This window comes from Silurus aristotelis, assembly GCF_946808225.1.
Source record: "Silurus aristotelis genome assembly, chromosome: 4".
Taxonomy (NCBI): domain Eukaryota; kingdom Metazoa; phylum Chordata; class Actinopteri; order Siluriformes; family Siluridae; genus Silurus; species Silurus aristotelis.
In genome coordinates, this window is record NC_139577.1 from 1,396,721 (window position 1) to 1,410,189 (window position 13,469).

The 13,469-nt window shown below is 39.1% G+C and overlaps 1 protein-coding gene across 1 annotated transcript; it reads left to right on the forward strand.

Moving 5' to 3' along the window:
* The first annotated feature begins 6,954 nt into the window (after positions 1-6,954).
* Positions 6,955-8,597, forward strand: LOC310724841 (uncharacterized protein). Its single transcript, XM_083539212.1, has one exon. It carries the CDS (start codon positions 7,102-7,104, stop codon positions 7,756-7,758), a length of 657 nt encoding a protein of 218 aa, XP_083395338.1. The 5' UTR covers positions 6,955-7,101; the 3' UTR covers positions 7,759-8,597.
* Positions 8,598-13,469: the final 4,872 nt, after the last annotated feature.

Sequence of the window (13,469 nt, forward strand, 5' to 3'; positions counted from 1 at the left end):
AGTGTCTAGATCTGTCCAAAGTGACAAAAGGGATAGTCCTTAGACATCTCTATTTTAAAAATGGATACTAGATAAATAAAAAATAAAAAACTATGTAAAACAGACACAGTAATGAACAATGAAAATTAATATTAATGTATTAAAAATACATATAATAAATCAATTATAATGAATAAATATAATATAGCGCTCTCCTTGCAGTGAGCCATCTCACGCGTAAAAACGATCAGAATGTAGTGTCGGTGATTCGCTTCTAGAGAAAGCCGGAAAAACTATTGATATGGGTTTCTGTCGATACCTGACAGTTCCAGCGATCGATTATTGGTGCATTTCATAGTTTGCAGACCCCTGTACTAAATTAATGTAAATTCTGAACTTTAACCCCAGAACTAATTAGCATAAAAAGACCTCAAATACACACCTTCAAAAGAATTAACCAGTTTCAACTAGTTTATGATGAGGGTACACAAAAATCCTACGTTATCAGGAACAACAGAGTTAACACAATAACTTAACACATACTAGAGCTTTACACAAAACCTATTCAGACTGTCACATCTTTATGCTTTTGTAAAGAAAAAGAGCGAGAATGTTCACAGCATTTGGGGAAAAAAATGATCTCCAATGGTGCAGAAGAAGGGGGAGTGGTGGCTCCAGTGGTTAAGGCACTGGATTACTGATCGGAAGGTCGGGGGTTCGAGCCCCGGTATCGCCAAGCTGCCACTCTTGGGCCCTTGAGCAAGGCCCTTAACCCTCTGTGCTCCAGGGGGCGCCGTATCATGGCCGACCCTGCGCTCTGACCCTAGTTTCCAAGCAAAACTGGGATATGCGAAGAACAAATTTCACTGTGCTGTAATGTATATGTGACAAAATAAAGGCTATTCTATTCTATTCTTCTTCTATTCTAAGACCCAGTGATCCCAAAGTGATATTATACAACCGACGGTGCTGACTCTATGGTACAATGAACGGAGGTGACGCTGAAATTATTTCATGGCAAGCTTGCTCAACTTAGTATCAGTCATACAGAGAAACACATGCAGGCAGGGTGGAGATGCATGTTTCTCAACTTGAACATAAGCTCAGTTCTCTTTTTTGTGTTTGCTTGCATGCAGGAGAAAGGAGCAGTAATACTCCATCGAACCCATTGTTCCACATTTCGATGCGAACACGTCATGCTTTCTTGCTTTAAATCAAGAAACGTTGCTTAACATCGCATATGTTTCTAATATGATTCCGATGTAAGTGTGAAACACGACTCCATGATTAGTTTATCTGTCAAACAAGCATTAATTGAATCAATAAAAACTTTGACACCCACTTTTATCTTTACAATTCCATGTCCTCCATATCTCATGGTTCTCCTTATTTTGTTCATATAGGTGTTTTTAGATCTCTTATTCCTTTGACATTTATGGCATTTGGCCATCGTGACTTACATTGATCCTGAGCAGCTGCAGGGTTAAGGGCCTTGCTCAGGCTTGGTGTGTCTGGGATTTGAACTCATGACCACTGGATCTGAAATACAATGCCTTAATCTTAACTTTTAAGCATCTTTTGCTTTGATTGCCTAAAAGGTGTTTCCTCAGTGTTTTTCTCAGTCCCTATTTTCTATCCCTGTTTTGAAAAGGCTTAAAAAGGTTCTGGACACGTCTGAAAAACGTCGTCTCGGACACGTCTAGTTATGATAAAATAAACAGGCTCATCCTGAACTCATTTTTGATGATGAGCTTGGGTTTACTGTTTGTGTGGAGTTTTACATGTTCACTGTGTTTTCCTTTGGGTTTCCTCTTGGAAATCTGGTTTCCTCTTACCTCCCAAAAAACCCATTGAGATTTATAAACTATTCCCAGAATACTCTCGCTCCGACTCTGGATCAAGATGAAGCGCTTCCTCAAGATGATCGAATGAATGTAAATTCAGTGTGAGAGCTTTGTTATGGTGAACAACTTGTAACAGCCATTTATTGAGGAGGGTTAATGTGTTTTTGATAAGGCACATCTCAGCGTACAGCTTTACTTGATAGCTTACTATCAGAAACACCCATACAGGCGGTTCCTTAATTTGAGTTTTGATTCCTTTCCAGCTTTCTACTTCACAACACCCTGGGGAGGTTTTCCTTTCGGTTTATTTGTCAAAATGAACAGAATATTACAGTGATAATAATAATAATCACAATAATGTCATTCCTCATTCAGAGTAGTATACAGAATATTTTTTCAATAGAACATTTTATGCATGAATTCCAGATATGCTCTTTTATTTATTTTCTTCTCATCATTTTATTATTATGTAAATGTGTCTGTGAGAAGCACAACAAGCCAAACCACATGACATGATCATTTTCACACATTCACTACAGCAAAATAATGTAACCTCAAAGTGACTTAGTCATTTTCTAACCAGACTAGAGAAACTGTAGGTACTGTAATGAAACCCAAATGTACCAAGTTAAAAAATTCAGTTTTCTAATTCACTTTTTTTTTTTCCCGGACAAACTGATTGTGCTCTAGTTAGCATTGCATCTTTCCTGATCATACGATTCATCAAGTAATCCAGATCAGTAAGAGGTAGACTGATTGCAATGTTATATTTGTGCGATTTGGTTGTTGTAGGATAGTTCAGGTTCTGCAGCATCTGTAGGTTCTGTTACATTGTGGAATAATTGGTATATTGGAAAAATGTTTGAAGTTGCAGTATTTCAGTAAATTTTTTTCAGTAGCCTACAAATAACCTGGACATGGGAAAACTAATTGTTTAAGCACTGACACAGGCACAAATGCATAGCAGACGATGCACATAATTACACTTTATTATATACTAGAAAGTTTTAAATGCGTTTGGATATTTAATGCTATTTATTTAATGCTATATCACTTGTTGTTATTATTATTCAGCCCCATTTCTCACTACTAATCTCCATGATACATAGATAGATCTTATCTTCTTATCTTCTTCGTATAAAAAATAAAATGTACAGTTATAAAAATAGAATTATCAACTTATAGAAATAGCTCCCAGTGTTCTGGATTGTGTCCTGGAAGTCTTCTGCGATTCCTACTGGATCTCTGCAATGGTGTTAAAACTGTGACCACTGTTCCTTTATCTTCAGAATAAGGGCAAAGTCCACAGGAGCTAAATCTGTCCAGTATTGTGTTTGCAGAAGTGAGATCACGTTTTTTCCTGTGAGAAACTAATGTGTGAGAAGCTCGGTTTCTGGGTCTGCACGAGGTCAGAATAGCGGACGTGGTAACACACGTGGTCAGAACATCACCAGTTGCATGGCTCCTGATGTACTCAGGATGATCTCTTTTGGCACACTGACTTATGAAGGTCGGTGCTCCCTGTGAGTGTGTGTGCAGGATTGTGCTGCAATCTGTTGGCGTGTTACCACACTAGTCTCAAAACCTTTTGATACCACCTCATAGATAGATAGATCTAGCAATACATTACAGTATATGTAATACAAATAGATATTAAGGCTCTGGTCAGTGAAAAATGTGCAGGTGTGCAGGAGGTTGGTTCGTGGAGTAAATACATGGTTCCTGGGTTGTTAGACTTCACAGTGTCTAATCGATAACTAATCGTGTCTATAATTTAGTTTTATCTTGAATTTTTGTGATTTTTTCATAATACTAAGACATGAGAGTTAAAAATGTTGCCCCAAACAATTTTTTTATATTATGAAATCATCATTAATCAAGTAATAAATAAACAAATAAACACTTGACTGCACTCTGAAGGTCTGAAACACTTGAACAAGTTCTTGTCCATGCTGCAGAAGATTCTTGGTTTTTAGTTTGAACTGTGGATATTATATTCTTTTATGAAGCTTTTATGATCCCTTGAAAAAAATGAAAAAAAGTCATTGTCTAAACATCGCATAGTGGCGACATCTGCTGGTTAAATCTGTCAAGTGCAACTTGTCGCCTGATCTTTATCATTTCCTTCAAAGAACTTCATAGATTGCTTCTCGGAATCACTTGTGCAGATGTCAGATTTATGCAAATATATTTGTACGACACACTTGCACTCTTTTTATCAGCTCCAAAATGAAGATTAAAACTGGTAACAATAAAGGAACTCCTGACATTTATTGGGTGATTGTGTAAATTTGTGTATGGCATAAAACATGCTGTAGACTTTATAACAGCCTTTTGTGGCACTTTTATTTAGCGGTATCAGGCATAGTGATGTTTTGTGACCTGGTCACTGAGTTAAATTAAATGAAATGAACTGTATGGTTTGGTTTTATATGTTCCAGGTTTCCTCTGGGTTCTCTGGTTTTCTCCAACTGTCAAAAAATATACCAGTGGTGCATAAAATAAACACATGTAAGAGTCATGTAACATGACATGGTATGTTTAATAATATATACATATGTAATGTACATGTGTAAACAGTGGCAGTTTATATTATGTGTGTTTGGTCATTCGGTACTCCTCTTACTCTGGATTTCTCTAGAAAACTTTTGTTTATTTTATTTTAAGTTTATTTAAACAGATAATTCAGCATTTTCACTGTTTCTCTTTATGGTTATTCTTCACAGATGGCTTCTCACAGCATCAGAAAAATAGGGTTTGTGACTAATAAAGAAACTTTAAGGAGTTGGCGCTAACAATTCAGCCTTCTTCGGAATTTCTCCAACACCTTCAAGATGTATTAGTGACAAAGGGTGTGTGTGTGTGTGTGTGTGTGTGTGTGTGTGTGTGTGTGTGTGGGTGTGAGGGAGTTTCCCAGAAACCAGTAAATCTCACTCCACACATTGCATTTATAATACAATTGCATAAGAAGTATACAAATTTTCAGGATTGATGTTTCTTGTGCGTGCTGTTTTCACAATGTGGTCTGATCTCATAGCTCTGGGAGTCCAGTGCTGTCAAAACAAGAAGTTCAATGTTGGTCAGATTTCACCACGTCCAAAATCATCCCGTGTTCTGGCCGAATCCCAGCTTTTTGAATGTAGTGATCGTCACAATGATCACTTCCTGAGCCAAAAACAAAACCACTGTTTGAGCTCATGATAGTGTGTCTTTTGCTTTGTGTGTAATCCGAGGGGCAAATGCTGCTCTGAGGGTCTGGAGTTGTTTTAGATTCTATGCATTGACGTAATTTTTTGGGGGGGCTAGGGGGCGGGGGGCCACTGCCTCGCTCGTGTTGTATCATCAGTAGTGTAGGTTTTCCTGCTTGACTTGACTGGTCATGCATAGCAAGATGCTGAGGACACTGTGGCTTTGGCAAGCGCTTCAGATTCAGAGTCCAGTGCAAAACTTCGAAACTTCCCACATTCCTGGTCAGTTCTTAGATCCTCGGAGTGGGAGAAGGACTTGTGCTGGACATTTCTGCATTGATAAAGCATAGCAGGTATCTTTTCTTTCTTTCTTTCTTTCTTTCTTTCTTTCTTTCTTTCTTTCTTTCTTTCTTTCTTTCTTTCTTTCTTTCTTTCTTTCTTTCTTTCTTTCTTTCTTTCTTTCTTTCTTTCTTTCTTTCTTTCTTTCTTTTTTGTTTGTTTCTGCACAACTAACTCTTAACTATAGCTTTTCCTTCATGTCAAGCTGTTTGTTTTAAAGAAAACAGAACGTAACCCCAGCTGGATACTTCTTAAACAAATCTACATGGTCCCGGATGAGTGTATGATGTCTGCGTTATTGAAAGATAAAGGCTCTCCTCAGCTTGCGGTATTCTAATGATTGTTTTGGCAGCAGTCAGAACAGGCTTTCATGTATCAGGATTCTGTAAAGTCTTTTTAAGTTAGGAAATTCACCCAAAGTTGTATTGTTAGTTTGGAGGATTGGACTGGAATTAAAAGGAATGAAACAACGTGAGTCAGATGGAAATTCAATGTGTGAGTCAGACAGCATGAATTTACAAGGAGATTTAGTCTGTTAGTGTTGTCTTAGTGTTGGTATTTATGTATGTATATATTTATATCTGAGTAAGACTTGAAAAAAATGACGCTGTGTGTGTGTGTGTGTGTGTGTGTGTGTGTGTGTGTGTGTGTGTGTTGGATGTGTTTTTATGAGAGGAAACAAATCTCCAGGCCGTCCTTGCACATGTGGTCCCAGCATGAGTCAAGGGAGAAAATGAGGGCAGCAGTGTGTGTTTTATTCACTGGACCTGGAACTGAATAAACAGTAATTTGCGAAGCCTTTGCAGTGCGCAGCCTCGATAGAGAGCGAGCCAGACCAAGTGAAATTCCACTTCTCACAACTGGACCATTTCCCATAACAGCAAAGGTTTTCTGTGTAAAAATAAATACCCAAGCGGAAGTGTTCGGGGTGAAGAGAATTTTGTTTAAAAACCTGCATGCAACCATGCAAAACATGCCTGTTATAGTACAGCACATCAGTCCTGTTTTCAGGAAAGGCTGATTAAAAAGCAGGTAGCAGGACACAATCTGGATATACATCGATCAGACCTAACATTATGACCACCTGCCTAAAATTGTTTTGGTTCAGTATAAGTGTACAAGACTTTTCCAGCCTGTGGTTCTTCCTCAAACTGTTACCACAAAGCTGAAGACGCACAAATGTACAGGACGTCTTCGGATGCAGTATCATGACATTTTCTCTTAGCCTGAACTACGAGACCCAAACCTGTTCCAGCATGACGATGCCCCTGTGCTCTGGGTTATTGATTAGAGGATCAAGGTTCAAGCTGCCACTCTTGGGGCCCCTGAGCAAGGCCCTAAACCCTCATTGCTCCAGGGGTGTGCGCTGTATCATGGTTGATGCATGGCTTTCTAACATCGCTGGGGCATGGGAAGAAAATATTTCACTGTGCTGTAAAGCATAAAGCACCCTTCTTCTTCTTTTTCTTCTTCTTCATTTTTGTTCTTCTTCTTCTTCTTTCGTTCTTCTTCCTTGTAATCAGATTTCTTGAAGCTGTACTTTTTGTAATATCTGTTTTTTTTTTTTTATATCCTTCGCAGAAGCCACCCCCCCCCCCCCCTCCCGCTCTGTTGCTTGTCTCGGGCCATGCCAGCCGTCCATGGCATCAGCGTCAACATCACTACGGCAGTTTTTTTTGTCATTTTCATTCAGACATCACATTTGGAAAGGTGTTTAATGGAACGTCGGTGACACCACAAGCTTTGCCGCAATGTCCGAGATGTATCTTTTGGGTCATGTGGGCTGTGTTGCCCTGTACTGTGTCCTGTGTCTGGTCATGCCAGCAATCCTGAGTGCGGAGTTCACCCTGGCCAGCGTGAGTGAGCACCACATCATCATATGCACATGTATGCAGGACCTGGTAGCCTGCAGCATGATCAACTCCAGTGAGTGTGTTTGCCACAACCACCCGTTGTCCATGCTGGAGCGTGACGGTAGCCACAGCGCAGTGACGTACAAGCGTCTGACGGTGTGGTACACCTCGCCACTCAACGTCGCACGTCTGCTCAACAACTCGGAGATCCGTCACCTCGCACTGGCCAAGTGCAGCTCAGCGAGAGGCACTTCATTATCTGTCGAATACTTCACAGTGAGGAGGCTGGAGAGGCTGTACGTATCTTATCCGTTCTGGATGCCCGGGCAGAACCATGACGTTGTGCTGGGTCGAGATGTAGGCATGCTTTATCACGAGGAACCGAGGATAGCGCTTATTCACACGGATGTGTTGGTGGGGAAGGTTGAGTTGAAAGCATACACAGTGAAAACCATGGTGGACAGCAACGGCATGGTTCCATTCCCTGAAATGGTGGACGTGTCTGTGGATGATCTTCCAGATATGTCCAACATATTCGTTTCTTTCTTGTACTAATTGACTGCAGAATTTCTTACAAGTCTCTTTCCCGCCTGATTAGACTTTTATTTATGTATTTTAAATTTTTTACTATAGAAAAATGAGTACATTTGATCATTTGTAGGAATTCTTTGCTCTGTTTTATCCCTTTGTAGGCATTACCGTTTGTTGTTAGACAGCAAGGGTTCTTATGGTATAAAACAAGTAAGAAACATGTCTACGCAAACCTAAATATTTGTCAATCATTCATTTATTTTTGCTCGTTGTTAATTTATTGGGAAATAATCTAAATATAACTAGAAAGGGGCCTTTACAGGGGATCAAATACAGGTCAGTGGCTTCAGTTTATGTTCACATCAAACATCAAAATCTGGCATGGTTGTTAGTACCAGATGTGTTGGTCCAAGTATTGCAGAAACCTCTAGTCTCCTGGGGTTTTCTTGCATGCCAGTCTCCAGAGATTACACAGGATAGTGAGCAAAAGTAAAAGAAAAAAAAAAAACATGTGAGGAGGAGAAGTTATCAGAAAAGGGCTTGTTAAAAAGAAAGGGGTTCGATCTGAAGGAAAGTCAAAGGTAAATAAATAAATAAACACTCTTTATAAACTCGCTGAGTTGAAAAAGCATCACAGAATGCACGTGGAAACGTCATGGACTACAAAAGCAGATCACTACATCTGTTTTCATTGCTGTGATCCAAGAACTGGAATTTGAGGCTGTAATTGGCACCGACCTGTCGAATTTATACACTAAATACTAATATGAATAAAGACTTTTTTGCTTGATCTGATGAATCTGATGAATAGTTCAGCCTGAATTAAACACTGCCCAGCTGTATTACTGGATCAGTCCACAAGAGGGCAGCATTGTCTCACACACTAAAGACTTTTTTATCGCATGATCATAATCTTTATAAAAACAGTAGGATGATGTACAAAAGTAGAATAATCTGATATTATTTATTATTTATACGCACAATCATTGGTTTTAGACTTTTACCCCGTTCTATTTAGCTTAATTAGTGGATTCCAGTTAAATTATAAATTCCATCCAAGTGCTTTTTTTTTCTTCATGTGAAGAAAGAATTATCACTGTACTGTAGTTTTCAAGTGACAAGTAAAAATCTCTCTTTACGCCTTTACCTAAAAGCTTGTAAGGTTTTACTGGAAATTAAAAAGGTTTATATTGAACTACGATTTCAAGCCTGAATGATCAGTAAATATATACACCCATCCGGCATAACATTATGACCACGTGCCTGATATTGTGTTGGTCCCCGTTTGCTGCTAAAGCATTCGTGACTCATCGATCATCAACAGCATGAGGTTCTCCAGCAGTTTAAGCTACAGGAGCTCGTCTGTTGGATCGGAACCACACGGACCAGCCTTCGCTCCTCACGTGCATCAATGAGCCTCGGCCGCCCACGACCCTGTTGCCAGTTCACCACTGTTCCTTCCTTGGAGCACTTTTGATGGATTCTGACCACTGCAGACCAGGAACATCTCACAAGAGCTGCAGTTTTGGAGACGCTCTGACCCAGACGTCTAGACGTCACAATTTGTCTAACTCGCTCAAATCCTTACGCCCATTTTCCCTGCTTTTACCACATCATATTTGAGGACAAAATGTTCACTTGCTGCCTAATAAATAAATCCACCCACTAACAGGTGCCATGATAAAGAGATCATCAGTGTTCTTCATTTCACTGCTCATAATGTCATAATGTTATACATGATCAGTGTGTATGTAGTATATAGCATAAGTGTGATCCGTAGTTCACCCATTGAAGATTAAAATAGAGGAACACTCTGTTTAAAGCAGGTGTACAGATTCACTATCATGCTCACAGGCTGGTTCTCAGTGAACCCTGAATGGGGGGGTCACAGTGTCAGTGCATCCGATCAAATGACTTTCAGCAAGGCAGATGTTGGCATTTACAATTAATAATCTACTCTGGGAATTGGATGGAACCAGTTCAAAACACACATATTGCAATTAACCAAGCCCAATTAGCAACTCTAAACTTAGGTTTTGTTTCCTTTATTTATTTATTTATTTATTTATTTATTTATTTATTTATTTATTTATTTATTTATTTATTTATTTATTTATTTATTTATTTATTCATTTATTCATTTATTTATTTAAAGTGCTCTTGAGAAGTCTTAAAGTGACCCACGTACAATAAAATTAGAAAGGGAACTACTAGGAACTGGGAAGACCAGGACGGACGTTTAAACACGATGAAAATCAGATCGAGATATGAATAAGAAACCCCCTATTTTCTCTCCGTCTCTCTTGTCTCCATATCTTCGCGCTCTGCTTGGAACAAGAAATGTGGTCATATGGACAACAAAAAAGTTATATAAGTGAAAGGATTTTGCTTTCAAGGTGAATTCAGATGAGATGCTTCTGTTGTGCCTCTGTTCAATTTTCTGCATTCGTACATTCATCCTTAGTAATTGCCTGGTCAGGGTTTCGGATCAATCGGTTTAAATTAAGCTGCTAGTTTGTTTACGTTTTGGGAAGCAGCTAAATTATTTAGAGAATCAAAAAAGGCAGTTATAAAAGAAAACGGGTTCATATTGTTCAGGAACCAAAACTGAATTAGAAATCAGCCGTGATTAAAGAAATGCTCACCGAAACAAATACGGATCTCGTACACATTACACCCCATTTACATCTTGTACAACATGCAGCTGGTACTTTCTTAAAAAGCCGTTCCTTTAGCTATTAGGCACTGATTGCTGGGTGACACAGTTGACCTCTGTAATATGTGCCAGCCAACAGTACGGATTGAAAGGCATGGACAGGGAAAGGGTGGGCTCTTTAATACCTTACACTGTGGGTTTTGCCGTAAAGCTGTGGAAGTCTATAAAAAAATCAGCCTTTGATTTCCTCACCGGCGGTTTACCACCAAAAGCATTTTTATAATCAGCCTTTATTGTTCATTCGCTCCTTGAGGGAGATGTGCCCGTGTTCATTTTTTAAAAGGGCAAATCAACCATAATTCAGTAAATAAACTGCGGGCAGGCTGCCGTGAATGCGTGGATGAATATTCATGAGGCTCGCTCAAGCTGCCACGGCACCATGATTCATTAGGCATATGTAAATATCACTCACTTTAATTGCCCCTAAACTGACTCAACATAATGTTGTCATTAGCAAATTATTACTTATTTGTGAAACTAATGGTACAGTATGGCGCATGCTAAAGCCCCACATATATGATTGCGATAACGAGGGCCTTTTCTCTCAGACTGCTCGGCGCGTGGAGACTTGTACGCGCGTGATGGATTGTGGGTAAAGGCGGAGCGGCGGTAATGAGTGAGCGTTAGCGAGGACACGCCGCTCTGTTGATGAGCCAACAATTAAACACACTGGCAGTTTGATGGGTTTAGAGCAGCGGCTTAGTTCCGCATCCCACCCCAACTATCACCATCACACACAGCAGATCGGCGACATCCATCTCTCTCATGCCAGCCTGCTCCTGACATCAAGTTTCTCTAAAGCTCTGAAGATAAGCTGAGGATCTTTTCTTTTTTTTTTTAATAGTGACATGTTTTATGTAAATATATGCTAATATAATACTCTGTAATACCACTGGACAGAATTGTACACTGCGATCATATTGCCGCATATGACAGTTGTAATATATATATATATACGCCTTGCAGAACACTGCTGTTGGAACACTGCTGTTTTGCATTATTCGGACCAAAATGAGTGATTTGTTGGATGGGATCACGATTTGTAATTGTGAACACAACAATATAATAATTCTTAAGGAAAAGCAAACTAATACTGAAACTCCGACATCATCAATGCTGCTTCTGGGCAGCAGGAAATTTGTGCATAATTGCTCAAATAATAAGTAGTTAATTAATTAGTGAATTTGATGCAAATACAAAGCAAATTTTATCCTTGTCGTACCTAAATCTTTTTATGTTTGCCAACAAAAGAATATCAATTTGGGTAAATAATTAACCAAAATTAATACTTAATTACTTCAGTATTTCATTTATTAATGATGCAATCACTAAGATAAAAAAATTTAAAGTGACATTGAAAAAAATGCACCATCCTCAATAAAACAGGCAAAATGTGCTAATTAAAATAATTACAGTCCCCACTAACATTCAGCTATAATTTAAAAAAGCAAAAACAATTCCTGAATAATATTTAACGACTATAAATATGCAATAAGTGCATAATACAAGCAAAACATTTTTTAGACTTGTTAAATTTCTTTTTTTATAGTATAATTTAAAATATTTTGAATACTGTTTTTAATACTATTTTATTTCTTATTTTAAAACTTTATATCCAGTTTGAACATTTCATTTTTATAATCATAAACACACAAAAATGTCTAATAAAGTGCAAAAAATATTTACTTCAGAACATACTTTATCCGCTTAATTCTAGTTCATTTATTACATTTTAATATATAATATTAATCTTTATATTAATTGATATTATTTAACAAAGGATTATTACTGATTTATTAACATTAACACATTAAAACAATATTGTGGTCAAGATCCAAATCATGGTTTGTGTTTCTTCACTTCTTGCACTATGACAATGGAAATCCAGCCCTGGAGGTAATTAAGAGCTCGCTCGTTCCCGACACGCTCGTTCTCATCGCAGGCTGCAAACGGGGCTGGTTAGTATTCGGAGCATGCGTGCCTGGGTTCACGGTAACAGCCCTGCCGCTGACCTCACCAGATCTCAAACCCCGTAATTGGTGGCAATTCAGAAGGGAATTCAGTGGGGTATTTGTGCGGGGCAGTGATGCACTTGATGAGGACGATGATGTTTCTTTCTCGGCCTCCCCCCCAAACATGCAGTCTCTCGATCTCATCCCCATCTTTCCTATTATCCCGGTCCTTCCCTCGGCACTCGATCCCCAACTCCCGCTCTGGCACCACCCGCCCCCAACCAGAACATGCAAATCTTTTACAACCCAGCAATTAAGCTGTTTGGAGTTTTTTATGGGGCCAGTTGTGCTGAACAGAACAACAACCATGACAAAACAGGGGCCAACAAAAAAAAAGAGAAGAGGAGTGAAAGGCCAGCTAGAGTGAGAGAGGAGGGTGGAAAGCTAATAAACTAACATGATGTATGAGTTTTTTTTTTTTTTTTTCCCCCTCATTAGGCTTCCACACCATATAAATTGGCAAAGGGAATAAATTATGGATAAAGCATTCGAGATTGATATTATAGCGTATTAATGTGGTTCGCCTCGTGCATACCCCCCTACCACCTCATGCACACACACACACACACACACACACACACACACACACACACACACACACACACACACACACACACACACACACACACGCACACACACCAATGCTGACCCCTCTGTTTGTGTGCAGGCAGGGACATGGTCACCTCATTGTCAGGGCATGTGGGTCTTTAAGTACAGATGGAAAGGGCACTGGGGGGTCCTTCGCCTCAATCTGCTAGACGTTTCTGCGACAAAACGCCTCAACCCGAGCTCATGTCCAGCAAAAAGTGCGTGCAAGTATCTGGCACAGTAGTTATTCCCAATCCTCATCCTGAAGTGTTTTTCTTTTTTATTATTTCTGCTCCCAACACACCGGTCTCAGCTAATTAACAAGCTTATTTAGGAGTTGAAAATCCGTCTGTGTATCAGAGACAGTTATAGGAAAAAGATTTAGATTTATTTGATTTAGCCGGAATAGCAGTAGGTCT

What these genes read in the sequence shown, in the direction of transcription:
- LOC310724841 (XM_083539212.1), top strand. Translation starts at nt 7,102, where the DNA reads ATGTCCGAGATGTATCTTTTGGGTCATGTGGGCTGTGTTGCCCTGTAC.